This window comes from Eptesicus fuscus, chromosome 23, assembly GCF_027574615.1.
Source record: "Eptesicus fuscus isolate TK198812 chromosome 23, DD_ASM_mEF_20220401, whole genome shotgun sequence".
Classification (NCBI taxonomy): domain Eukaryota; kingdom Metazoa; phylum Chordata; class Mammalia; order Chiroptera; family Vespertilionidae; genus Eptesicus; species Eptesicus fuscus.
This window is the reverse complement of record NC_072495.1, coordinates 11,635,023-11,659,884: the sequence shown is the minus strand read 5'-3', so window position 1 is coordinate 11,659,884 and position 24,862 is coordinate 11,635,023. Positions and strand designations below refer to the sequence as shown.

Below are 24,862 nucleotides of genomic sequence, written 5' to 3'. Positions count from 1 at the left end.
CGTCTTGCTGCCTGCAGCTTCCTGCAGCAGTGGTGGCGGCTGCCTCCGTTCTCCTCCTTTAGCTCTGCGTAGGTGCCCCTTCTCTGAGGGCCATCCTTTGACTCCTGTCTTAAAGAAAGCCTTTCCCCTTAGCCTCCGGGTTCAGCACTCATTTCCTCCTCTGACCTCTCCCAAGGTGTAACCATTTTATTGGTGTGCTGACCCTCTCCGCCTGGGAGCTCCACACGGCGGGGTCCTTTCTGTCTATGCTGAGCAGTGTCCCCAGTGCCTCGCACACGTGTGGCCTCGACCAATGCTTGTGACGTGAGGGACGTGGCAGCCCACGGCTCCGAGAAACCTTCCGTGGAAGGCGCTTCCCACCAAGTCCCCTTCTGCAGCCGGCCCTGGGCGGCAGGAACTTCCTGCCCGCTGCCCGCTTTCTTTCTTTTCTTTTTTTAAATATATTTTTATTGATTTCAGAGAGGAAGGGAGAAGGGGAGAGAGAGAAACATCAATGATGAGAGAGGATCATTGATCGCCTGCCTCCTGCACACCCCCCACTGGGGATGAGCCCGCAACCCAGGCAGGTGCCCTTGACTGGAATGGAACCCGGAACCCTCCAGTCCGCAGGCCCACACTCTATCCACTGAGCCCAACCAGCCAGGGCCCTCTGCCCGCTTTCTTTGGATCTCGGAATTCCCTTTCCTCCAGGAAAAGGCTCTGATGACATCACGGCGCCCTCTCCTGTGCCGCAGTGACATCATCACCGCCGCTCGCTACGTCACAAGGCCGTCCCCAAGGTCCTTTCCCTTCCCTTGGAAGCCCCCAACCTCCCCTGGAGCGACATCCCGCTGCCCGCGCCCCGCCAGGTGTGTGTGCTGCCGGCTACGCCCCTACGGCCGCCGCCAACGCCCGCTCGCGCGCCGATGACGTCACGCCCCAGCGCTGGCGTCACGTGTCCCCCACCCCCTCGCCGTTGGGGGCGGGGCTTGAGGGCGGCCCTTCCGGTCGGCGGAGCCCGGCGGCCAGAGCGGCGGCGGCGGCCGAGTGGCGGGCATGGCGGGCGCGGGGGGCGAGGCGCGGTTCGCGGGGCTGTCGCTGGTGCAGCTGAACGAGCTGCTGGAGGACGAGGCGCAGCTGGCGGCCATGGTGCAGCGGATGGAGGAGGTGAGCGGGGCCGCGGGGCAGGGCCGCGCCGGCGGGGGCGGGACCGGGCCGGGGTCGGGGGTGCGGGGGCCGGGACGGGGTCGGGGGGGGTGCGGGGGCCGGGACGGGGTCGCGGGTGCGGGCTGAGCTGGGAAGGGCGTCCGTGCGCGGGGCTTGGGGCCCGAGGCTGGGAAGGGAGCGGGGTGAGAGCCAGCGGTGGGCTTTGGGGGCGCAGAGGGCTGTGGCTGAGGCTGGCGGGGCGCGGAGGGAATCGGGGGTGGAGATTGGGTTGCCGAGGGGACTGTAGTGTAGGATTAGGGGTGACAGACTGAGGGCGCCCAGGGCTTCGTCCGGGCAGAGATTGGGGAGCTTAAAGGGAAGGTGGAGGGATACAGAGACTGAGGCAGGTATTGGGGTCTGAGAATAGGTTTTGAGGGGCTGAGTGGACTAGCTGGATATGAGCTTTAGGAGACAATTGGCGGGGGGCTCCAAGATGGGTTTGAGGGGGCTGAGTGACTGTAGCTGGGTCTGGGAGGTAGTTGGGGGCTGAGTGACTGTAGCTGGGTCTGGGAGGTAGTTGGGGGCTGAGTGACTGTAGCTGGGTCTGGGAGGTAGTTGGGGGGCTGAGTGACTGTAGCTGGGTGTGGGAGGTAGTTGGGGGCTGAGTGACTGTAGCTGGGTCTGGGAGGTAGTTGGGAGGCTGAGTGACTGTAGCTGGGTCTGGGAGGTAGTTCTGGAGCTGAGTGACTGTAGCTGGGTGTGGGAGGTAGTTTGGGGGCTGAGTGACTGTAGCTGGGTCTGGGAGGTAGTTTTGGGGGCTGAATGACCGTAGCTGCGTCTGGGAGGTAGTTGGGGGCTGAGTGACTGTAGCTGGGTCTGGGAGGTAGTTGGGGGACTGAGTGACTGTAGCTGGGTCTGGGAGGTAGTTTGGGGGGTGAGTGACTGTAGCTGGGTCTGGGAGGTAGTTTGGGGGCTGAGTGACTGTAGCTGGGTGTGGGAGGTAGTTTGGGGGGCTGAGTGACCGTAGCTGGGTCTGGGAGGTAGTTGGGGGGCTGAGTGACCGTAGCTGGGTGTGGGAGGTAGTTTGGGGGGCTGAGTGACTGTAGCTGGGTCTGGGAGGTAGTTCTGGAGCTGAGTGACTGTAGCTGGGATGGGAGGTAGTTGGGAGGCTGAGTGACTGTAGCTGGGTCTGGGAGGTAGTTCTGGAGCTGAGTGACTGTAGCTGGGTCTGGGAGTTAGTTCTGGAGCTGAGTGACTGTAGCTGGGTGTGGGAGGTAGTTGGGGGCTGAGTGACCGTAGCTGGGTCTGGGAGGTAGTTTGGGGGGCTGAGTGACCATAGCTGGGTCTGGGAGGTAGTTGGGGGGCTGAGTGACTGTAGCTGGGTGTGGGGGTAGTTTGGGGGGCTGAGTGACCGTAGCTGGGTCTGGGAGGTAGTTTGGGGGGCTGAGTGACCATAGCTGAGTCTGGGAGGTAGTTGGGAGGCTGAGTGACTGTAGCTGGGTCTGGGAGGTAGTTTGGGGGGCTGAGTGACCGTAGCTGGGTCTGGGAGGTAGTTTGGGGGGCTGAGTGACCGTAGCTGGGTCTGGGAGGTAGTTTGGGGGCTGAGTGACTGTAGCTGGGTGTGGGAGGTAGTTTGGGGGGCTGAGTGACTGTAGCTGGGTCTGGGAGGTAGTTGGGAGGCTGAGTGACTGTAGCTGGGTGTGGGAGTTAGTTTGGGGGGTTGAGTGACCGTAGTTGGGTCTGGGAGGTAGTTCTGGAGCTGAGTGACTGTAGCTGGGTCTGGGAGGTAGTTGGGGGCTGAGTGACTGTAGCTGGGTCTGGGAGGTAGTTTGGGGGGCTGAGTGACCGTAGCTGGGTCTGGGAGGTAGTTTGGGGGGCTGAGTGACCGTAGCTGGGTCTGGGAGGTAGCTCTGAGATGGGTTTTATGACTGGGCAGGGGTCTCCGAGGTATAAGACGTGAGGGGTCTGGGTCTCTGAGGGGCTCTCGGGGTCTGTCTTTATGAGGAAATGGCCCTAACAGTTATCCCGGGGGCTTGTCCGGTGGGTGGGCCTAAGGGGGGTGGCCGGACCCCTTTCCCTGTAAGAGTTGCCCCCCCCCCATGAAAGAAGGGAATGCTCTGCCCTAGTGTCATCCCCGTACCCCCCAGGAGATTTCCTCGGCTGTTTATTGGAGGAAGATAAACGGGGGAGGGTGTGGGGAGCGGACCGCCCGTCCCCACCTCTCCGGAACCTCCTGTCCGGTTCACTGTCAAGGTAACTGACCTCAGCCTGTGCCTTTGCGGCTCCCTTTCTCCCGACTCTCCCTCGAGTCCTGTCCGGGGGTCTGGGCCTTCTCAGGCTGGGGGGCCAGGCCCATCCTGCTCTCCGGCCCCCGCCCCCTCCTCCTCTGTCTCTGAAGTCGGGGCCTTCCCACGCCTGCCTGCGGGCTGCCCCTCGCCAGCAGCCTGTGGGGGGCTTGGCTTTCTTTCCCAGGAGGGATTGTTAGCACCGCGCCAGCCCCTGAAAGGGGGGCTTGTCTGGAGGTTGCACATTCAGAATCCCTGGAAAACCCTCAACAGATCATTGTCCCGAGCGACAGAGGGGCCAGTGTAGTAAGATGGTATCAGCCTTCCCGTTAATGCACCCCTTGTATTCACTGGCTTGTAACTTGGCACATGTGACGTGGCTCCGAGATGCAATTCACCCCGTTCATGGTCTCCGGGCGGCACTCTCCGTCCCGGAGGATAATACGTGACAAAATCCATCTTTCTCGACGGAGGGAGAGTTTCACGTCTCCGGAGAAAGAAAACCTCCGCTTCGCGTCTCTGCTTTCCCGTTGCCGGGAGACCTTTCGTTGGCCGCCAGCAGGCACCTTTCTAGTTTAATCATCAAAGGAGAGGCGTGTGTGTTTTTTTTTAATGTGTAACACACGCTGTCTCACTCTCTGTGACCGTCCTGGATCCGGGAGGACGGGGGTCTGTCCTTCTGTCGGCAGAACGTTCATGGGAATAAGCCGCCTTTGGATGGAGGGGAGGTTGTGCAAGTGCAGGAACTCGCCGCCCGAGGCCGTGGGGGCCTCGCTGGCTTCCTCTTCCTGGGAACTGGAGGTTCTTCTTTAAAGGGAAAGGCACGTTCGTCGAGCAGGTTTGGGTTGATTGTGGGTTTTGGTGTCCTGTGTTTGCGCAAAGGTGACCTTCCTTACCTGAGTGTCCCGCACAGAGGCCGAGGGCTGGCGGAGGCCACTTGTCCCGACCACAGAGTTCGTAACTCAGCCGGCGTTTGTTCTTCGGGGCGAAGTGCTTTTAAATAAAACAAGGAAGCGGGAGGCGAAGGCCGAAATGCCGCTCTGAGCCGGGCAGCTCACCTGGCCGCCGGCACACGTGGCAGATCCTGCTGCCCCGCTCCCGGGCGGCGGGTTCTGGAGGCACGGGCGTGCCGCGGAGCAGCCCAGGTTTGGGCCCTGGCGGTGTTCGCTCAGCTGCCGCTGCGACTCGTTGGTTTGTTGGGAGGCGGTTGTGAGACGCGACAGAAGAAAATACTCTGTGCACCGTCCACTCTCGACCACGTGGAACTTGTATGCTGGGGTGGTAAAGAACATCCGGGCTTCGGCATCAGCCAGTCCGGGCTGGCCTCGGCCACCCCCCAGCTGTGTGACTGCAGGCAAGTCACTGTACCTCTCTGAGCGTCCGGAGGAGGATAACGCGGTCGTGTTTGTTTCATGGAGTTGGTGTGCGGATTCTGTGGGATGGTGCATGTTAAGTCCTTAACACAGCCCATAGTCGGTGCTCAGGAGTGTAATTGCAAGTTTTTGTTTTTATATTTTTGTTCAGCCTCACCTGAGGATATGTTTCCCCATTTCCATTTTCATAGTGGAAGGGAGGAAGGGAGGGAGAGAGGAAGAGAGGGAGAAAGGGAGAGAGAGAGAGAGAGAGAGAGAGAGAGAGAGAGAGACAGAGACACATCAGTGTGAGAGAGACAAATCAACTGGTTGCCTCCAGCACGAGCCCCAACCAGGATTGGGCCGTGAACCGCAGCCCAGGTACATGCCCTTGACCAGGAATGGAACCTGAGACCCTTCGGTGCACGGGCCGACGCTCTAACCCCTGAGCACACCCGGCCACGGCGTAATTGCCATTTTTAACAATCATTCGTAGCTCTCCCTTTTTAGAAAGGTTACTGGCAATCCTTCATACCAGCTCACCCGGGCACGTCCATAGGGTCTCATTTCCAGAATGCTGAGGCCATGTTTACTTGCCGTTAGCCTGAGAGACATTTTGCCTTCCTGTGGTCAGAAGGGTTCGGTGCCTCGGCAGGTCTAGGAGGAGCCAGTACATGGAACAGGCCTCTGGCAGCACAGAGTCTTCTGACCTGAACCGAAGGCTGTTTTGTTTTGTGTGTGTTTTCTAATTGGCAGAAGGACGTGTTTTAAATTGCAGAGTAAGGCTCCTGGGAGCCCGAGGGGATACTTTGCGGCCACTGGGAAGTGTGGCTGGTTGTGAAGGCTTTCATTCCCTCTTTGGCTTGAAGACAGCGGCGTTGTGCTCCGTCCGCTCTGATTGCCGAACGGGGTGTGAGCGGCAGACGGTAGGTCCCATCTGCCAGGCTGTGTGCGTCCTTTCCCGTCCTCCGGTCCAGGTCGGTTCCCTGCGAGTTACCTGTACGTGGCCCTGTGTTCAGAGTCACCTGTACGTGGCCTTGTGTTCAGAGTCACCTGTACGTGGCCTTGTGTTCAGAGTCACCTGTACGTGGCCTTGTGTTCAGAGTCACCTGTACGTGGCCCTGTGTTCAGAGTCACCTGTACGTGGCCCTGTGTTCAGAGTCACCTGTACGTGGCCTTGTAGTCAGAGTCACCTGTACGTGGCCTTGTGTTCAGAGTCACCTGTACGTGGCCTTGTAGTCAGAGTCACCTGTACGTGGCCCTGTGTTCAGAGTCACCTGTACGTGGCCCTGTGTTCAGAGTCACCTGTACGTGGCCTTGTGTTCAGAGTCAGGGTCCTCCCCTCAAAGGAACTGTTGCCTGGGGATTGGGCAGCTCCCCCGACCCCTGGGTCACTCCTCCCAGTGTGCTTTTTGGGGAAACGCTGGTTGGTTGGTGCTAAGGATCCAGTTCAGGATTTCCGTTCCTCTGGCAAGTGAGGATGCCCACATGCTCACGGAGGGTCTGAAGAGCAGACGGGTGGAAAGTACCGAGGCCCAGTCTCTCCTGGAAGGGGTAGTTTCCTTCCCCGCGGTGTGTGGCGCGTGGGGCCGCCAGGCGGCCGCGGGAATCACAGGGCTCATTGAAATGGACCAGCCTCGCCGCACATGTGGGGTGCTGGGGCGAGGGGTGTGTGGAGGCCAGGATTTACACGCCCACGGTGTGCGGCCGGCGTCGGTTCCTGCTCGTGTTGTCCGGTCATGACTGCGTGTGTAAAGCCTTCAGCGGTCATGTTTGCCTCTTCTCTTCCTCCGGCCTGTTACTTTAACTCTTGAGTAAAAAAGGACCATGCCAGGGGTATTTCCCGAAATGTGGATTTGATCTGATTTTACTTTTTTTTAAAGGAGGCACCAAGCGAGTCGGGTGCCCTTCTGTGGGTCCTGGGAGCTCTGTGCTTCGTGCCTCCCCTGTAGCGGGAGAGTGGCCCCGCCCGCCCGCCTCTCAGGGTTCTCGTGGGGCGAGGGGATTTCAGACCCGTCAGCCTGCTCCCGTGTTTCATCGCCCTCTGCTGCTTCTGCACTGATTGACAGCGACAGCTCTGACGCCAGCAGTGTGGCTGGTCCGCCTCTCCTGGGGCAGGTTCCTCGTTGAACATAGAGGGGGTAATGGCCCGGTCGGCGGGGCTCAGTGGTTGAGCATCATCCTATGAACCAGGAGGTCACGGTTTGATTCCCAGTCAGGGCACGTGCCCAGGTTGCAGGCTCCATCCTGGGGGGTTGGGGGTTGGGGGGAGGGCATGCAAGAGGCAGCCGATCCGTGAGTCTCTCTCATCATTGATGTTTCTCTCTCCTCTCTGAAATCAATAAAAATATATTTTTTTTAAAATAAAGGGGATAATAAACAGTAACCGACTTCAGAGGGTGGTCGGGGGGTTCAGTGAGCTAAGCCTGTAAGATGCTTACCGTGGTCCCACGGCACAGGGAGCGCTCAGTAAATTGCTGTTAGCCGTCGTTGCTAAAGCTAAAAGGCACAGTATTTTTGCTGCCATTTCCGGAAGATTCCGTTTCAGGTCCACCGCTGTGGGTCACCGTCTGTGCAAGGCGTTGCCCAGGACGGAAAGGTGAAGAGGGCAGGATCCCGGAACTCGGGGAAGAAACCAAGTCCACGGACAGGCACAGCACGAGAGAATGAGGGGCGTTTGGGAAGATGAAGAGTCAGGATGGGGGGGCCAGTGTGACTGTGCTAATGCCGCCGAGCTCACGTGGCTGAAAGGGGATCTGTGCTCTCTTCCGACCATGACCCCCCTCCCCCCGCCCCAGAATTAGGAGTCTGTTATGAGCTGTAAAGGCCTCTGAGCGGCATGAGACAGACAGGGGGGATCAGGAAGACGCGGCGGCGGGGGCACAGCCGGGCAGGAAGGTGCATGACCAGCGAGTTGCTGTCCGCCTTTGCCAGGTCAGATTTGCTGCGAGCAGGGACAGGGCAGGGCGGGAGGCTGGCGGGGCCGAGTGCCAGCGTGCGGGCTCGATGGCGGTGAGTTTCCCAGCCTGGAGCAGAGGGGCGGGATCGGATCGGGATCGGGATCGGCAGTTGGCACGGGGACGTCCCGACGCCCAGGTCTCAGGTCTCAGGTGGACGCGGAAGTGCAGGGGAGAAGAGCTTGGATTGGAGCTCGGGTTCTGGAGAGGAGGCGCAGGCCGCTGCGGGCCCCCTGCCGCCTCGGTGCCCTGGTGGGGCTGTCCCGCCCCTGCCCACCGGAGGGCCTGCAGCTTCACCCTCCGGCTCTCCCACCCCCTCCGTCACTGACACGTGGTCCCTGCGCCTCTTCGATGACTCTCCTGTGGCACTTGACACACGTTGTGTAAGTCCGTCCCCGCCCCGTGCAGGGGCCGAGCCTGGGACACGCTGATCCCTGTGCTCGCACCCGGACGCTGCCTGGCCCACAGGATGTGCCGGTGCCGCCGAGTGAGGGGAGAGTGCGGGCCAGGGCGGGAGAGGGGTCAGAGACCCGCGCCAGCCTGAGTGTGGGGCCACACGGGGCAGTCACACTGTCCGGCTGGCTCATGGGGAGCCGAGGGGGCCACATTTGGGGGCCAGCTTCCTCCCAGTGCTCATTGCAACCAAAGGGAATATGAAAGGCCGAAAGGTCACCAGGAGTGACGAGTGGGCTGGGAGGAGGAGAAGGTGGCATCAGAGGGCGGGGAATCGAGGGTGGTGACCTTCCTCCTCGGACAGGGCCTGCCCGCGGCCGTCGGGCCGGAAGAGGAAGCAGGAGCAGACAGGACTGTTGGCCTCCGTCACGTGCGGGGCCGATGGGCTCGGGCTCAGCCGACGCGGTTGCTCCTCTGCTTGGCTTTGATCACAGGATCGGGGCAGACAGTGGGGAGGGTGGCAGGTGCACCGGGCAGGCTGTCCGTCAGGGCCTGCGGCAGCCACTGCTCACACGCGTGATCTCGGATGCGGCTGGGCGTCCTGCGGTCCGTCTCCTCGGCTCCGTGGGGGTTTCAGCTCCCGTCATGGGCAGGAGGCCCGTCTGACCCGGTGGTGAGGGCAGGGAGGTTCTCCGTGCGGCTTCTTCACGGGGAAGGAGGAGGCAGACCGGTGGGGTGGCTTGGTCGTCACCAGGTTACCCTGCAGCATGGGACTGTGGGAGCCTTTCGTTTCTGCGCCGAAGAGGGAGTGTGAAAGGCCGCTGTGTGGATAGTTTGTGTTCGTACAAGCAGCGGCCGTGGTGAACGCTTCTTCCAAATCAGATCTTTGGTGACGGCCATGGTCATTGAAGGCACCTGGCGTTCCATTCCCACCCGCAGCCCAGTGCTGGGCGGACACCAGACAGCACGCCCGTTAACCCGGCACAGCTGAGGTCGAGAAGGACGTGAACCCGCTAAGCCACGTGGCCCCCGTCCTTTAGGGGAGGGCGGTGTGCGTGTGCCCCCTTAGCGAGGTGGAGTTGGGGCCACAGGGAGGGTTTTCTAGGAGCTGCCCCTGAGCCGGGTGGGTGACTCAGGGTGGGTGACGCAGATCTGGAGGGAGAGGGCTTCCGTAGGGCATGGGTGACGGCAGGGACCAGGCGGAGCGGGGGGTGGGGACAGGCCGAGGGGCAGGCAGAGCCAGGTGGCCTCCTGCTCTAGCCCAAGCCTGGGCTTGGCTGGAGCCCTGGCGGGTCCTGAGCTGGGCACTGCGGTCTGTCTGGCAATTCCCGTGGAGGACTTGGGCAGCCGGGGGGGGGGGGGGGGGGGGCGAGACAGAAAGCGGGCGGAGCCGGTGGAGGCCGGGAAACGACGGATCAAAAGGCCTTGGGGTGGCCAGTCCCGACGTGGGCGGCTTGCCCTGGGCGCCTGCGCAGCCGGTCTCGCTCTGCGCGCAGTTCAGGGAATGGCCGAGTCCTGCGGTTTATCTGCCAGGGGCAGATCCTTCAAGGGTGTCGGGAGAAGCCAGAACACGGCCAAGAAGTAAGCGATAGAGAAGGAGGAGCCACGTTATAAAAAGCTGTGCACAAAAATGGAAGGTCCTCGTGGTTACGATGGGCCTGGGTTGCTAGGAAACCATGGGCACAGATTAACCTTCCCAAACGTCAGTTTGCTTATCTCTAAAACGGGAGTGCGTAAGGCCCCCCTCGTGAGCCGGCTGCGGGCAACAGGACTGTCTGGGGACTGCAGAGCCCCGTGCCTGGCGGTGGTACGTGCCCGGGAGCCGGGAGCGGTCAGGGTCAGGTGGTTGGGGCCACTTGGGGGCGTGCTTCCCGTAGGGCCTGATTGTGGGGATGCTCACGGTGATTCCTTAAAGGGGTTCCCTGGTGAGCGTGTGAGGAGTGCAGAGCGGTGGAGAGGTGAGAGGGTGTCCCTTTGTCTTGCTTTGTCAGGGCCGCCTGCCAGGGGAAGCTCCCCCAGGGGCACACGTGGCAAGTGCTTACTTAGGGGATAAGCCGCCATCTGCTCCCATAGCCCACGGCACCGGCTTGTCACAGATGGTGCCGTGGTTACTTGTTATTCTATTCGCAAGGTCAGTTCTGCCTCGTCAAAGGCTCCCTGCCTTCTCCGGTTAAAAAGGCAGGGAAGCCCTGGCCGGTTTGGCTCAGTGGATGGAGCATCGGCCTGCGGACTGAAGGGTCCCAGGTTCGATTCCGGCCGGGGGCACATTCCCCCGGTTGCAGGCTCGATCCCCAGTTGTTGGCGTGCAGGAGGCAGCCAATCAATGATTCTCTCTCAACATTGATGTTTATCTCTCTCTGCCTCTCCCTTCCTCTCTGAAATCAATAAAAATATACACACACACACACATACATATATATCCTATATAATAAAAGCATAGTATGCAAATTGTCCTCTTGACCAGGAGTTCCTCCGGGAGTTCAACCAGGGGGCGGGGCCGGCGGGGGAAGGAGGGAGGCCCCGGCCAGCAGTGGCAGTGGCAGCGGCAGCGCTAGGGGCCCTACCAGTGCACGAATTTAAAAAAAGGGGGGCAGAGAAGTATATAGTATTTTAAATTCCTGATCCCAACTGAACAAACCTTTAAAAATAACATGTTTTACGCGTTATTATAGAACAAATTTAAATACGTACAGAAAACTGGAGAGGAAAATATACAATCACACGTAACGGCACCACTCAGAGATGACTGTTACATTTTACACGTTTTCTTCCTGTCTTTCTCCACCAGGATCATCATGTATATACCTTTTTCTGTTTGTTTTGTGTTATACGCTGGGCATTTTCCTACCAGAATATAAGAAAATGGCTAAGTGGTTGAGCTGTGATCGACCTATGAACCAGGAAGTCATGGTTCGATTCCTGGTCCAGGCACATACCTGGGCTGTGGGCTCGATCCCCAGTAGGGGGTGTGATCAGTTATTCTCTCTCATCGTTGATTGATCTTTATCTCTCCCTCTCCCGTCTTCTCTGAAATCAATAAAAAAAATATACTTTTTAAATAAAAGAATGTATCTGGGCGTTTTTTATCAGAATGTTCTTCCATGACATTTTTAATGGTCACATGATATTTCACTGTATGGCTATGTCTTAATTTATGTGACCATTCCCTTACTGTATAGGCTACTTAGCTGCTGCTTTTTTTTCTTTCTATCAGTATATTACAGTGAACATCGGTGAACATAAATCTATTAAAATATTTTTTGAAAACAAGTCTTAGTATTTAGCCACTTTTAGTTAGAACATCCACGTCCCTCCATCAGATATAATTGCATTGGGGTTGCTTTTTCTTTGGTTATGAAATTTAAGTAGAATAGCTGGTTCTCCTTTGATTAATCCCTTTCTTCTTTAGCCACAGACTTAAAAAATAAAATTCCCTTCTTAGAATAGCATTTTCTCAGGTTGACTCGGAGATGAGTAATTTCAGGCACGTGAGAGTAAGTGTTATCTGTTAAACGAAACTCGAAACTCCAGTCAGGTGGCGGGAAGTGCGGGTCGGGCTGCGCTTTAAAGGTCAAAGCGCAGTTCGCTGTCAGGGGGCGGAGCCTTAGAGAGAAACCCAGGACCCCGCTGGTCGCACCTGTGTCACCCCGGTGCACCCTGAGCTCCGCTCACACACGCCGCTTTGGCTGCTGGTCCCGGCCAGAAACTGCTACGAGGAAAAACCGGGTTTCGAAATTGCCTTCCGTTAGGCGGCTTTCTTTGGGGGCGGGGAGGAGGGATCGGGTGTTTTAATTACAGTAGACGTCGTTAATTGACCCCCTTTGCACGTAACTAAAGCAGGCCAGCGATTGGCCCTGTCCGTTCCCTTTATCAAATACGATTGAGCGCCCCCTCCCCCCGCCCCCCCATGACCGTGGCCATGACCGGGTGGCAGGCATTTCTGCTCCCACAAGGCAGCTGCCTCTCTACCCAGAGTCAAGCGTGTTTGCTCTCAGACCGGTTGTTCTGGTTTTGTTGCTACAGCCGTGCAACGATTCCACTAAATGCTGTGGCAGCTGCTGAGCCGCCGGCGTGAGGAGAGGGAAGAAGTGGGCTCAGCAGCACCCCACTGCCTGCTGCTCTAGGATAAAGCTTGCTGGCGAGCCGGGGGCAGACCAGCTTGGGGGGAACTGGGGAATTCCAGACTCGCGCGCCCTGCCGTCCCGTGCCTGGCAGCTCTGCGCGGGCAAGGACGTGGTCTGGGCGGAAACACTGCCGTAACTGGAGCTGGTGGACACTCTCTCTAGGAAAAGACCTTTGTCTCCAACCCGGGGTGGGGAACCTTTCTTCTGGCCAAGGGCCCTGTGGGTATTTCTAACGTCATCGCGGGCCATACAGGATCATCAGCTCAGAAAGGAGCCTGCTGCCTTTGGTCAGACATTTCACTCACTCTCCCCGGATGCCTTGCCTGGGCCCGGCCACATGATTTCGAGGGCCTCGTACAGCCCGTGGGCCGGCCGTTCCCCACCCCTGCCTCAAAGGAAACAATGGGCAGGTGTCTCTAAAATTTTTGTTTATTCAGTGATTTCCTGTTTCAGCCAGCTCGGTGAGCCGGCAACTGATTGGTTCTGATCGTAGTGGGTGAGGGCTCTCCGGGGCTTCCCTGGCCCACCTGCTGACGCTGACCCCGAGCCCCTGGCTTGGAGGAGACTGGGACCAGGCGGTTCACTGGGATCAGGTGGGTGTCCCATCCCCGCCCGCTCCTCCTCCGCCCAGAGCCCCAGGCCCTAGAAGGTCAGGGATGGTCTCCTCGTGACGGCCGCAGCTCGGAACCGGCACGCTGTAATAGCCACATCCACCCAGGAAGGGGCAGAGCGTGGGCCGCTTTCTCTGAATATTAGCTAATGAGGCTTCCAGGGAAAAGCGGCAGCGAGGACGCCCGGAATATGGTTCCGCCAGGACTAGACGGCCGTCCTGGGATGAGCCCGAGACCACCCCCTTCTTCCCGGGCGGCCCGTTGGCTTTCCAGCCCCGCCTCCGCCTTGGTGGGTCACTCGCCCTCAGAGTGACGGACGCGCTAATTTAAGATTCGAGCTGGCCCCACGCGAAGGGGAGGGCCAGGCGACACCCCACTGCCTGCTGCTTTCTGAGGCAGCCGGTGCTCTCACCCAGCAGGATTTCGGGTCGTCGATCAGAAACAGCCCCCAGCCGTCTGTCGGTTCTGTGTGTTCTGTGGGTTGCTCTGGAGGGAGATGAGCAGCTGGTACAGTCCTTCCCCGCGCAGGCGGCCGGCTCGGGGACGGTCGCACAGCCCACGGGGTTGCTGTCTTTCAGGGCCATCTCATCACGCTCCCGGGCGCCCTCGCTGACTTTTTGTATTTTTCCAGATCTTACACTTTGGTAACAGGTTGCACCGTCCGACTCTGCAGCCGTTGAGGGTTCTTTCCGTGAAAACTCAAGGAACGCTGGGAAGCGCCTCGGTGTGCGGGCAGCTCCGGGCACTTGCAGGCTTGGGGCACAGGCTGCACCCGGAAGCCGGCGGGGACATGAGCTGCCCCGGGCAGGTGTTTCCACGGAATGGGCGAGGACTTCGGGCTTTCTAATACCGTGCCCTTGAACCTCAAAGGCCGCACTCACCGTGCAGGTGGTGGGGGTGGAATTGACCCTGAATTAACTGGCGAGCTGAGCAGGTGCAGGACAATGAAGGAGACGAGGTTAAGCTGGCGCACGCCTGCCAGGCTTTCACACCTAATCCGCGAGCCGGCGGTGTTCAGAGCCCCGTGCAACCCAACCTGCGCTGCCGTGGAAAGAGCAGGAGCCCAGGCTTGTCTCCGCCTTCGTCTCTGTCTCCGCCTTCGTCTCTCTCCCTCTCTCTCTCTAGCTGTCCATTTAATTTTATCTGGAGAGGAAAATAGAAAAATCCAAAAGGAACCGGTGTTTCTCTGAGGGAGGGCCAGTCTGGGTCAGGGACAGCCCAGCCCAGATGGGTCTGGGGCCACACGGAGGGCAGGCGTCAGCTGCTGACCAAGTTGGAGTGTCCCCCTCTGGCTGTGGACTTGGAGCAGCAGAAAAATGAGTGGCAACTCCCCCCCCCCCCCCGAAAGCTTGTTGGTCATTTTTCAAGGTTGCTTGAGCACTAACTCCATCTACTGAACCTGGGTTAAGAGGGGCGGGGTGGGCGGACTCAAACAGCTACCCTGCTCTTTTGCCCTGGCCGGTCTGGCTCGGGGGAAAGGGCATTGGCCAGTGGACTGAAGGATCCTGGGTTCGATCCCCCCCTCCACCTCCCGAGAGGATGGGATGGAGGTGATGCGTGAAGAGCGGGGGGCACAGAGCCGGGCACGCAGTGCGTGCTCAGGAAGCGCCGGCACGTCCTGCCGAGGCGGAAGGTGTCCCAACACCAGTGACGCGCTTACTCAGGTCTTTAAATTTGCATCTGTTTTGATTTTGTTTTCTCTTTCAGGCCTTTCATTGGAAGAGCAGATGCAGTCTGTGTGGGGGTGGGGGGGGGGGGGCTGCAGTGCAGGGCGAGTGCCGCGCAGCCCACAGGCCTGTCTCCCTGGACGGTGGTGAGGGCCTGCTGTGTTCTGGCTGCTGTCTCGTTAGGGCAGAGGTTCTCAACCTTCCTAACGCCGTGACCCTTTAATACAGTTCCTCATGTTGTGGTGAGCCCCAACCATAAAGTTATTTTCATTGCTACTTCATAACTGTAATTTTGCTACTGTTATGAATCGTAATGTAAATATCTGTTTTCCGATGGTCTTCGGCGACCCTGCTAGCGGTTCTCAACCTGTGGGTCGCGACCTACCGGTTGAGAACCGCTGCCCTAGAGCCAGGCACGGAGAGGTGCTCCATACGTGTTCCTTGAATGAATGAATGAATGAATGAATGAATGAATGAACGGACCAGCCAACCCGTGTTGGGTGTGTTGTGTCTGTCGAGCTTTAGGCGAGAGGGAAGTCCCTGACGTTCGTGAGTCTGTAATGGACGTGTAAGGTACAGGGCAGGAGGCGGCCACCATCGCAGCCTTGCTCTCCCGTTGTTCCGGCAGTTTCCAAAGCCAGGGCCCGAGTCCCACCGAGAGGCGTGCCGGTGAGACGCCAGCTTGTGTCCAGCGCGCTCCACTTTCTCTGCCTCAGCGCGAGTTTGCTTTAGGGCCATCGCTGGCATCACCCTAATCTTCCCCTTCCGGTTCCCTGCCGAACGTGGGCACTGCCGTGTGAGCCAGGAGAGCGGCGTGTCCCGGTCCCCAGCCGGTGGTTTGTAGTCGTGGTGTCGTCGGTGATCATCTTGGGTGTATCCTGGGTGCCGCTGTTGAACGGTGTATGGAGAACCTTTCAGGAAGCTAATCTTCGGAGCAGTTGAGCCAGTTGTTAACCGTTAACGGACAGCAGCCTGAGGCCTGAGATCCTGATCCTGCAGATTAGGCCGAGCACGAGTTTAGTGATAGGCCTGTTGGCCGGGGCCAAGTTCTGGGCCTCGGAGTGAATGACACGATTCTCTTAAGGGGGCCTGTGAGCTCCTATGTCATTTTATTTAACCGGGAAAGCCCTTCTGGTTATGTCAGCCAGGCCCTGGCAGGACGGCGCCCAGCTCAGCGACTCGGGAGGAGTCCTGCGGGAGTTCTTTACCGGAGGCCTGGGCGTGGACCCAGGGCCGGGCAGGCCTGGCCTCAGGTGTGGTGCTCACCTCCAGACCCCAGGGGTGGAGGAACAGAGAGCGAGAGAGGGCTGCTTTGAGTGGGGAGATGGGTCTGGCCACCGACAGTCACCCCATCGGGAGGGGACCCCATGCTCAGTCCCCATCGCCAAATCCAGCAAGAACTGGAAGGCAAGGGGCCTGTTGAACTGGTCCGTGGCCCATCCCAGCCAGTTGGGCCCTGGGGCACAGAGCAGGATGGAGACGGACGGACATTCCAACACCGTGTCAGGGCATGTCCGGCCCGCGGGCCGTATGAGGCCCATGAAATCATTGGGCCCTGCAAAGGCGTTAGGGGTAATTAACGGTTTGGCCAAATACAGCGAGCTACTTTTTAAGCTGATAATTTTGTGTGGCCCTCGAATGATGTTATAAACATCCAGGAAAAGGGTTCCCCACCCGTGCCTTAAAACAAGAAAGCGACTCCCCCAGTCCCAGAGGCCTGAGGTCCGAAACCCGGGCCCCACTCCCCCTGGAGGCTCCCGGGGAGGGGAGTGCTCCTGCCCCTCCCAGCCTCTGCTGCGTCACTCGGCTGCCGGGCTTGTGGCCGCGTCGTCGCTGCCGTCTTGTCTGTCTCTTACCAGGACCCTCGTGGCTGATTCAGGGCCACTCCGAACATCCAGGAGATCTGGTCTCCAGACCCTTAACTCAGTCACATCTGCAGAGACCCTTTCCCAAACAAGGCCATACTCCCACGACCCAGGGGTGAGGATGTGGACACATCTTCGGGGGGGGGGGGGGGGGTGCCATTCAGCCCACTCCAAGCACCCCGTCGCTCCCAGGAACACAAACTCCATTGTGACACAGCGGCCCCCCAGCCGCATGGGTGATGCCTCAGGCCCCCCCCCCCCATTTTTGATGAAGGAACAGTTACCTGAACGAGCACAGAGGACTGCAGTACAAATGCACTCCCGCCGAGGTGTGCGCTGACCGCCCTGCAGTAGACGCTTCCCGTGGGCGGAGCGTGTGGGTTCCACCTCCACAGAGCTGTGCCTCGGAGACACCGGCCGTCACGTGGGCGAGCTCGTGCGGCTCGTGTGGGGCTGTGAGCTACGTGGTGGTGGGTGAGGGGCTAAGCCCCGCAGCCCCCGTCTCCAGCACCAAACGGCGTGTTGAGCGTTTGGACTCGCGGCCCCGCCAGGCTTCTCCGTGTGTTGGTTGACATTCACTGACATAACTCAGTCATGCCACTGACTGCTCTGAGGACTGCATGACAGTGTCAGGGGGCGCAAGGGACTGCCTGAGCATGTTGTCATGGAAGGGGTGAGCTTGGACATGTGGGCAGGCTTAGGAAGGCACGGTCCTCAGAGCTGAGGTAGCCGGACCGGCCAGCGCCAGGCAGAATTCCCCGCCGCAGAGCCTTCTGCAAGCCCCAGCCTCCGAGCCGGCGCCGTCCCCACGCGTCTCATTTGTAACCGTTGCATGTGTCACTCAGGGGAGTTGACGTTTGTTTGCTTTTTGACCTTTATTTCCTGCCGTATCCCTTCAACCAAATAAGTGAATAAATAATGGCTAGTGCGTGTGAGGCGGAAAGTGCGTCCTGCCGGAATGTCATTGCCGTGAGCATCCCAGAGAGAGAGGGCTGCACGTCGCGCCTGGACAGGTCCAATCACACACCCGTCTTCTTTTCTAAACAAAGACGGCCGGTTTCCCTGCCGCCTCTGTCCTCTGGCTCGACTCATACCGAACAGGTTTGTTTATTTTTATTTTTTAAATATATTTTTATTGATTTCATAGAGGAAGGGAGAGAGACCTCAATAATGAGAGAACCATCGATCGGCTGCCTCTTGTATGCCTTCCAATGGGGATCAAGCCTGCAACCTGGGCATCGGACCGTGACCTCCTGGTTCCTAGGTCGAGGCTCAACCACTGAGCCACACTGGCTGGGCCAGGTTTGTTTCTCTCTCATTGAAAAATAACTTTTTCAGTAAACTTGTACGTGTTTGTTACATACAAGCAGAAAGAGGAGAGGAACAAGGTCACCCCGTGCCGAGGTCGCCGTTGACTCTGGGTGGACACCCATTCAGACAGCGCCGCTCGGGGGGGACAGGCGGGCGGAAATAGCTCCCGTCCGTCGGATCCTGCCGTGAAGGCTGCTTCGCGCAGCTCACTCTCCCTCCGCCGTGAGCAGAAAGGGGAACTGCAGGGAAACCGAGCACAGCGATAAACACGCTTCCGTGCCGCAGCGAGATTATTTCCTGAAAAGATTTCTCTCTGGTTAAGAAAAAGGATCATGAGAACCATCAAGGGCTGGCGACAGTTTTCAATTTCAGGCGTCTGCTGGCTCGGCACCACGGCTCCCGAAGTGCGGCGGCCCCTCCAGCGGTCTCGGGTTCCTGTACACGCGGTCACAGTGCGAGGCCGGGACCAGGGAGTCGGGCCGTGTCCCCCAGAGCGCGGCCACGGGGCCTGGCTGAGTGCCGTGGGCGCTGTCCCACCCGCTCACCGCTGCCGTGTCCCCCGTTTCCTCACCGGGGGCAACGGGCAGGAACACGGAGGGGGAAGGGTTTTTCTGTGTCGCACCGAGCGTCCCGAGCGGTGCTGTGGGGACGGGGTGGGAAGAGCTTGGTCAGCTGCTTAGAAAGAAGCTCCCGCCACCTCAGCCCGTGTCCACCTGGAGAGGCTGTGGGTGTGGGCTGGCAGCCACTTAGAATCCAGTGGTTTTTTAAAATGTAAAAACACGAATGCCCCACGGATATAGTTACAGCTGGCTCGGTGGCTTTGCCTCTGCCCGCTCCCTGATGCAGACGCACTGCCGTTTGCTTACAGCCTGTTGCTTCCTTGTGTCCCCTCCTCTGGGACTCCCTAGCGCGTGGAAGGGACTGTGACCTGACTCTGACCCTGCGAGAAGAAGGTGGCTGAGCTGACGCGTGCTGGGCGCCGGCCTGCCGGAGGGGACGAGAGGTTGCCTGAGGCGTTCGTGTTCCAGCCGGGCACACAGAGCGCCAGAAAACACGCTCCGTGCCCATGGCGATTAGTAGCAGGAAAGGGGCACCGTGACCGAGCGTGGCTGCCCGCGTGCAGTGTCCAGGTCGCGTGGTATTTGCACGTTTAGTGTTAAAAGAAGTTGCAGAGGGGTTTCTAGAGCGGCTTATGGTGGTTGGTTTTCCTTTGTTCATTCTTTGAAATGCTCGGCAGTCCAAGGGAAGCCCTCAGGACACCGCCTGGGTGGGCCAGCCCCTGCTGGGCCCGGCCAGCCCCCAGCCCTGGCAGCCAGCAGCCAGCAAGGGGAGGTGTGGGCAGTAGATTCCTAGTGCTGAGCTGGAGGCTCTCCCTTTGATCTGTGTGAAGCTGCGCCCACTCTTTAGGGCCCATCTGTGTCCTGCAGGCGTGGGGCCATGGGCCTCGTCTTTGTTCTTACTCCACTAAGTTGTGCGTGTGCTCTCCTACACGTGTGCGTGCACACGTCAGTGAGTGTGCCGGGAGCCGTGTGGGAGCCTCCGGTGGGCATGGCTCGAGGGGGTCAGTGGTGGCCGTGCAGCCAGGGCCCTACCCTGTGACTGGAGAGGAAGGAAGCAGTGGAAATAGACGGGGGGGGAGGGGGGGGGGGCAGGAGGGGGGGGCAGGGAGCAGGGAGGACTGGCACAGGCTTGAGGGAGAGAGCGGGCAAATAGCGGGGACTGCGTGCTGCTGAACCTCAGGCCCAGAAAGCGGGTTGCGGTGGGTGAAAGGAAACGAGGTCCAGGCGGGTGGGCTTCTCCTCCTCCTCCCAGCTAACCCTCATCTCTGGAGAGGCAGGACAGGGCAGAAGGAAACCCCTGTGAGGTCTGCTCGCCGGATGGTGGATGGCGACTGGCGGCGGGGGGGGGGGGGGGGGGGTGGGGGGGTGAGCTGCGATGGGCGGGGTGGGAACGAGTGGAGCAGGCCCATGGGGCACCGACCACCTTCCCAGGGCCCCAGGCCCGACAGTCATGACGTCGGCCCACTGGCCCCTCCGATAGCGATTCTTTGTCCTCCCCTGGAGCAGCAGACACTTGCTCTGAAAAAACCTGCTTCCTCCTGGGAGGGGTAAGGCGTTCCAGTCAGCACAGCCACCGAGCGCGGGTCAGGGGACAGAGCCCGCCAAGGGGCCGGGCCGGGAACTAACACGCTTGGGCTCTCACCGTCCTGTGTTCCCTGCAGACACAGAATGTCCAGCTTAACAAAGAAATGACGCTCGCCAGCAACCGGAGCCTGGCCGAGGGGAACCTCCTGTACCAGCCCCAGCTGGACGCGCGGAAGGCGCGCTTGACCCAGAAATACCAGGAGCTGCAGGTGCTGTTCGAAGCCTACCAGATCAAGAAGACCCAACTAGGTAACTCTCGGGGCCATCGTCAGGAATGGAGTTGGGAGCCCTTTCCCAGCTGCTGCGACCGAGAGAGATTCTTCCGGGGAAACCGGAGGAAGAGGGCGGCCTGAGGGAGCGCTCTGCATCGCGATGCTCCTTCGGCACCGTGTGTGTGTTAGGCCCTCAGTTAGTGTTGACATGATTGTCACCGGGACGGTGCATTTTAATGTCACACTTTAATTTCCAGCCATGACGAGGAGAGGTGGGAACGGAATAGAGTCCTGGGTGCTTTGGGTAGGTTTCAGGGAGACTTCTAGGTTAGGTAGTTAAAAATCACCCCCTTAGAGGTCACAGGGGCATTGGATAGCCCCGTCCACCCACTGTCGCCATAACTTCGGTAAAAATGGGCCAGAACACACCTAGCCAGACAGTGAAAGGGAAGCGGCCGCGTGCCTGGTGCTTGAGGATGCAAACTGCGCAGCCTCTGGGCGTGACAGACACGCACTCCCCAACCCGGGCGTGCCAACCCCCAAGTGGGCGTTGATGTGGCTCAGAGGCTGTGGCTTTACTGATAGCTGGACTTGGGGACCATATGTGTGTCCACTGTACGGTGATGGGCTCCACAGGGTGGCAGACAGGAAGTGCGATGTCGCGAGAGGGCAGTGGGGAGCAGGTCCCATGCTCAGTATCAGTCCCAGTCCTCTGAGGGGCGAAGTGCATCTGTCCTCCCAGATTTAGTCTCACTTCCTGGAGAGTCCTCAGCAGGTGTGACTGCTGTCGCCTTTCTGGCTACAATGCTCGTGCTTTGAAGCGGGAGTGGGAGGGTGGTTGTGAGAAGCTGGGCCTGTGATTTCCGAGGGCCAGCCCCCCTGCTCACCCTGCCTCTGGCCTCTTCCAGACAGACAGCCCAGCAGTGCTTCCTTGGAGACCCTGTTAGCACTTCTTCAGGCCGAAGGAGCCAAGATTGAGGAAGACACAGAGGTAAACAGCCAGTGTCCCTGGCCCCGTTTCCTCGGGGACGGCGAGCGCCACCCCCCGAGGCCAGGAGGTGGTGCCTCCCAGGCTGCTCCTGAACCGAGTGGCCTGGGGGCTGGGGGTGCAGCAGGGAGTGGCGTCCTCAGGTGACGGGTGCATGTTGTGCTGACTTAGCGAGGGTCTCATGGGTGCTGGGGTGCCATCTGCTCCGAGTCAGTAGGTGGGAAGTGCCCACGGGACGCAGCCAGCTGAGCACTGGAGGCTGGAGCCTCACTGAGCGATGAGTCTGGGGGACAGTTGTAGCTGTGAGGCTGGCGGTGGTGGCCCAGGTGGAACCCTGGTGAGTATGAGCTGGTTTCGGTCCTGCTAAGCCCACATGTCAGGATGCAGTGAACAGCTCGGGCTGGCGTGAGGAGAGGGTGGGAACTGGGCGCGGTGCTGTCCTGTGACCAGGTGTCTCCTGCTGCTTTCAGGACATGGCAGAGAAGTTTCTCGAGGGAGAGCTGCCTCTGGACTCTTTCATCGATGTCTACCAGAGCCAGCGGAAACTGGCCCACGTGCGGAGAGTCAAGATCGAGAAGCTGCAGGAGATGGTGCTAAAGGGGCAGAGACTCCCGCAGGCCCCGGCCCCACTGCCGTCCAGGGGGCCCGAGCCAGTGCCCGCCGCCCCAGAGGCTAGCGGGCCCCCCTCTGTCATGCCTCGGCGCATCCCGCCCCCGGTGCCTGCAGGACGCTTAGCCACTCCGTTTACCGCTGCCATGGGCTCAGCACAGGCCCCGCTGTACCCTCCCCTGCCCCCCCGCATGGGCCTCCCCCCGCAGTTTGTGTCGCCATACCCACCACCTCTCCCCCAGAGACCCCCGCCCCGGCTGCCTCACCAGCCAGGCTTCATCCTGCAGTGAGGGTCCCTCGTCCATCTGTCCTGGGAGACTCCCGCCAGCCTGCTGGCCGGGCCCACGCTTGGGAGGAGGCGAGGCCCAGGGCCTGGCCGAGGGCCCAGTGGCGTCTGCTGTGAGCACTGTGGGTGGGGTGAGTAGCGTGGGGCCCTGGTTTGTGCTAGTGCCAGTTTGCATTCTCCATTCTCGTGCGGTTCGTGTTGTAGCTCACGAACCTGGGGAAGCTGCCCTCCCTTTAGAATCGTGGTCCTCCAGTCAGCTTTCGCGGTAAGCCTGGTTCCTGGTTTCTGCTTTATTTTCAAGACAGTTTGTCCCAGCCTGTCCCAGCCCAGTGAGGGTCGGCCGCTGGGCCAGCCCAGAAGGTGCTCACTGAGTCTGTGGGGTGACAGCCCCCAACTCCCCCAAAACCTCGGTCCTTCAAAGCCACCCGCAGGGTTTGCACTTGGCCCACTGCCCAGTGGAGGTGGGCGGAGCTGGACTTTGCACATCGCTGTCCTCCCAGCTCCTCCCGCCCCCCTCAGCCGGTCCCAGGGTTTCTATGAAGAAATACGCCAATATTTTTACTATGTGTGTAAATTTCCTGTTTTATATTGGGAAGAAAACTTTTTGACACAAAACCATTCAGGGAAACTTTATAAAAGTGCACATGTTTTGAGCAGATGGAAGTGTAGGTGACACGAATCGGCGGCCCCCAGGCCCTGGGGTGGCTGTGGCCCCCAGCTGCCTTCAGGAAGGGTGTGTCACCCTGTGTTGTAAGAAGTTCACGCCCCGAACCAGGGTCCTCTTAGCCAATATTCTCAGCCTCTGGCTAGCCCTGGGAAGAGAGAGGGTGCCAAGCTAGGACCCTCTTCCTGCCCCACTAGGTTCCCAGCTATAGGTGCCACACGAGCTGAATTCCGAGGTGGGGGTGTCACCACCTACCTGTGGACAAATGGGCCAGGTGCTCAGGTGGGGAACTGGCTGCTGCCGAAGCTCAGACGGTCTGTCCCCGTGGCCGCGGGTGAGGCCACCACCTTTGTACTCGGTGTCCACACAGTTCTGCTCCTGGACTTGAACTCTACTGTATCGTACCTGTTTTCAAAGACCCAGAGCTGTACAGGACCATCTGCTGCCGTGCCAGTCAGGGGCGCCTGCCATGCTCTGTGAGCCCCGAGAGCAGTGCCACCCACCCCCTGCCTCTGCCGCCGAGCAGGGCGCAGCTGACACGGGCTCAGTGTGGATGTGGCGAAGGGGCGGCCAGGCCGTCCACGCCATTGCTCCAGGGCCACGTCTGAGCTGCGGTGGCAAGGCTGTAGGACCCTTTTTAATAAACAGAGAATTATTACCAACAGTCCTGTCATTTATTTGCCTGTGCGTGAAGCTCACTGTGGCATGTTGACTGATGTTAAAAATGAAAGCCACCGAGACGGCGGCCATCGCTGCCTCGTCCTGGGCCCGGGCCCGGGCCCTGAGGCAGAGCCCTTGTCGTTTTGAATCAGGACTCCTCACAGCCGTCAGCAAGGGCAGCGAGAAACAGGGTCCTCACCTGTCTCAGTGGACACGGCCCTGGCTGCTGCCCACAGGGTCACCGCCACCTGCTGCACAGCTGATGGAAACGGAGACATTCCTGCTTGTTTCAAATGACAGAAGTCAGTGGCTGACATTCTGCTCTGGGGACGTGTCCCCCCACCCCCTGGCTGAGCCATGCCCGGGACCCTCACTGTCCGCTGTCCCTGTGCTGCGGACGAGCCTGATGCCCTGGGAGGGGCTTTCCTCAGTGGGCGGGTACACAGGAGCACCCACAGCAGCCCTGAGCAAGCTGACCCACCGCCGGCTCCTAAACAGATGCCATTCCTGTGGCACTTGTGCTGGAGTTTTCCTGAGAAAGCAATTCCCTTTTCTTAAAGAGAATTTGTATCTAGTGGTTTCTCTTTCCCAGTGGCTCTAGGAAGCTTACAGGCAGAATCCAGTCTGCCCCACTGCAGGCGTTGGCCTGGGCATGGGTTCGGCTCCTCACCCAGCCTGTCTGATCCTCTCCTGCCCTCTGGGCCCCTTGGCTCACGAGAAGGGGGGTTGGGGGGCACGCGAGCAGGACAGGACCTGTCCCAAGGCTTCTCATTCGGGGTCTCCAGTTCAAGTGTAGTCGGCTCGCACCGAAGTTCATGGGTACACTGGGTGAGAACAACCCGCTTTAGCTGTTTTCCCTTAGAATAAGAACAGGCATTGGCCGTAAAAAAGAAGGCAATCTTACCTTTTGCAACAGCGTGGATGGGCCTGGAGAGCATTGTGCCAAGTGACATAAGCCAGTCAGGGAAAGACAAGCATCACGTGATTTCACTCATATGTGGAATCTAATGACCAAAATGAACTAACAAAATAGAAACACTCAGATACAGAGAACAGACTGGCCGCTGTCAGAGGGGCAGGGAGTTTGGGGGCGGGTGATAAAGGTGAAGGGATTAGGCAAAAATAAAAACAAAAAACCACCTCATAGACACGAACAACAATATGGCGATTACAGACGGAAAGGGGGTGGGAGGTGACAGAAGAGGGTAAAGGGGGGTAAATGGTGATGGAAGGAAACTCGACTTCGGGTGGTGAACACACAGCACAATATACAAATGGTGTATTATACAGTCACACACTGAAACCTCTATAACTTCATTAACCAATGTCACTCCAGTAAGTTCAATGAAGATAAGTACTGATTGGTAGGTGCTTGTCAAGATAACAGCACGTTAAAAAAAGCCCACAGAGACCGCCTTCATGGACTCCAGTTCCTGCAAAGTAAACAGAACAATCCTGTAAATGAACAAATCAGTAATGGGATTTCTAAACAGCAGTAGTGCTATGAATACAATATGGCAACAGGACAGAGCAATTCTTCCATTGAAGTAACTTTTCCATTTATTTCATTTGAAAACATGTTTGTCTCTGTTCCTGCTCATCTTGCTAA

The 24,862-nt window shown here is 59.1% G+C and overlaps 1 protein-coding gene across 1 annotated transcript; it reads left to right on the top strand.

Moving 5' to 3' along the window:
• The first annotated feature begins 963 nt into the window (after window positions 1–963).
• VPS37B (VPS37B subunit of ESCRT-I) lies at window positions 964–23,257 on the top strand. The gene is made up of 4 exons (XM_054712677.1): window positions 964–1,146; window positions 19,912–20,083; window positions 20,955–21,037; window positions 21,505–23,257. Exons 1-4 carry the CDS (start codon window positions 1,036–1,038, stop codon window positions 21,931–21,933), a joined length of 795 nt encoding a protein of 264 aa, XP_054568652.1. The 5' UTR covers window positions 964–1,035; the 3' UTR covers window positions 21,934–23,257.
• The last annotated feature ends 1,605 nt before the right edge of the window (window positions 23,258–24,862 follow it).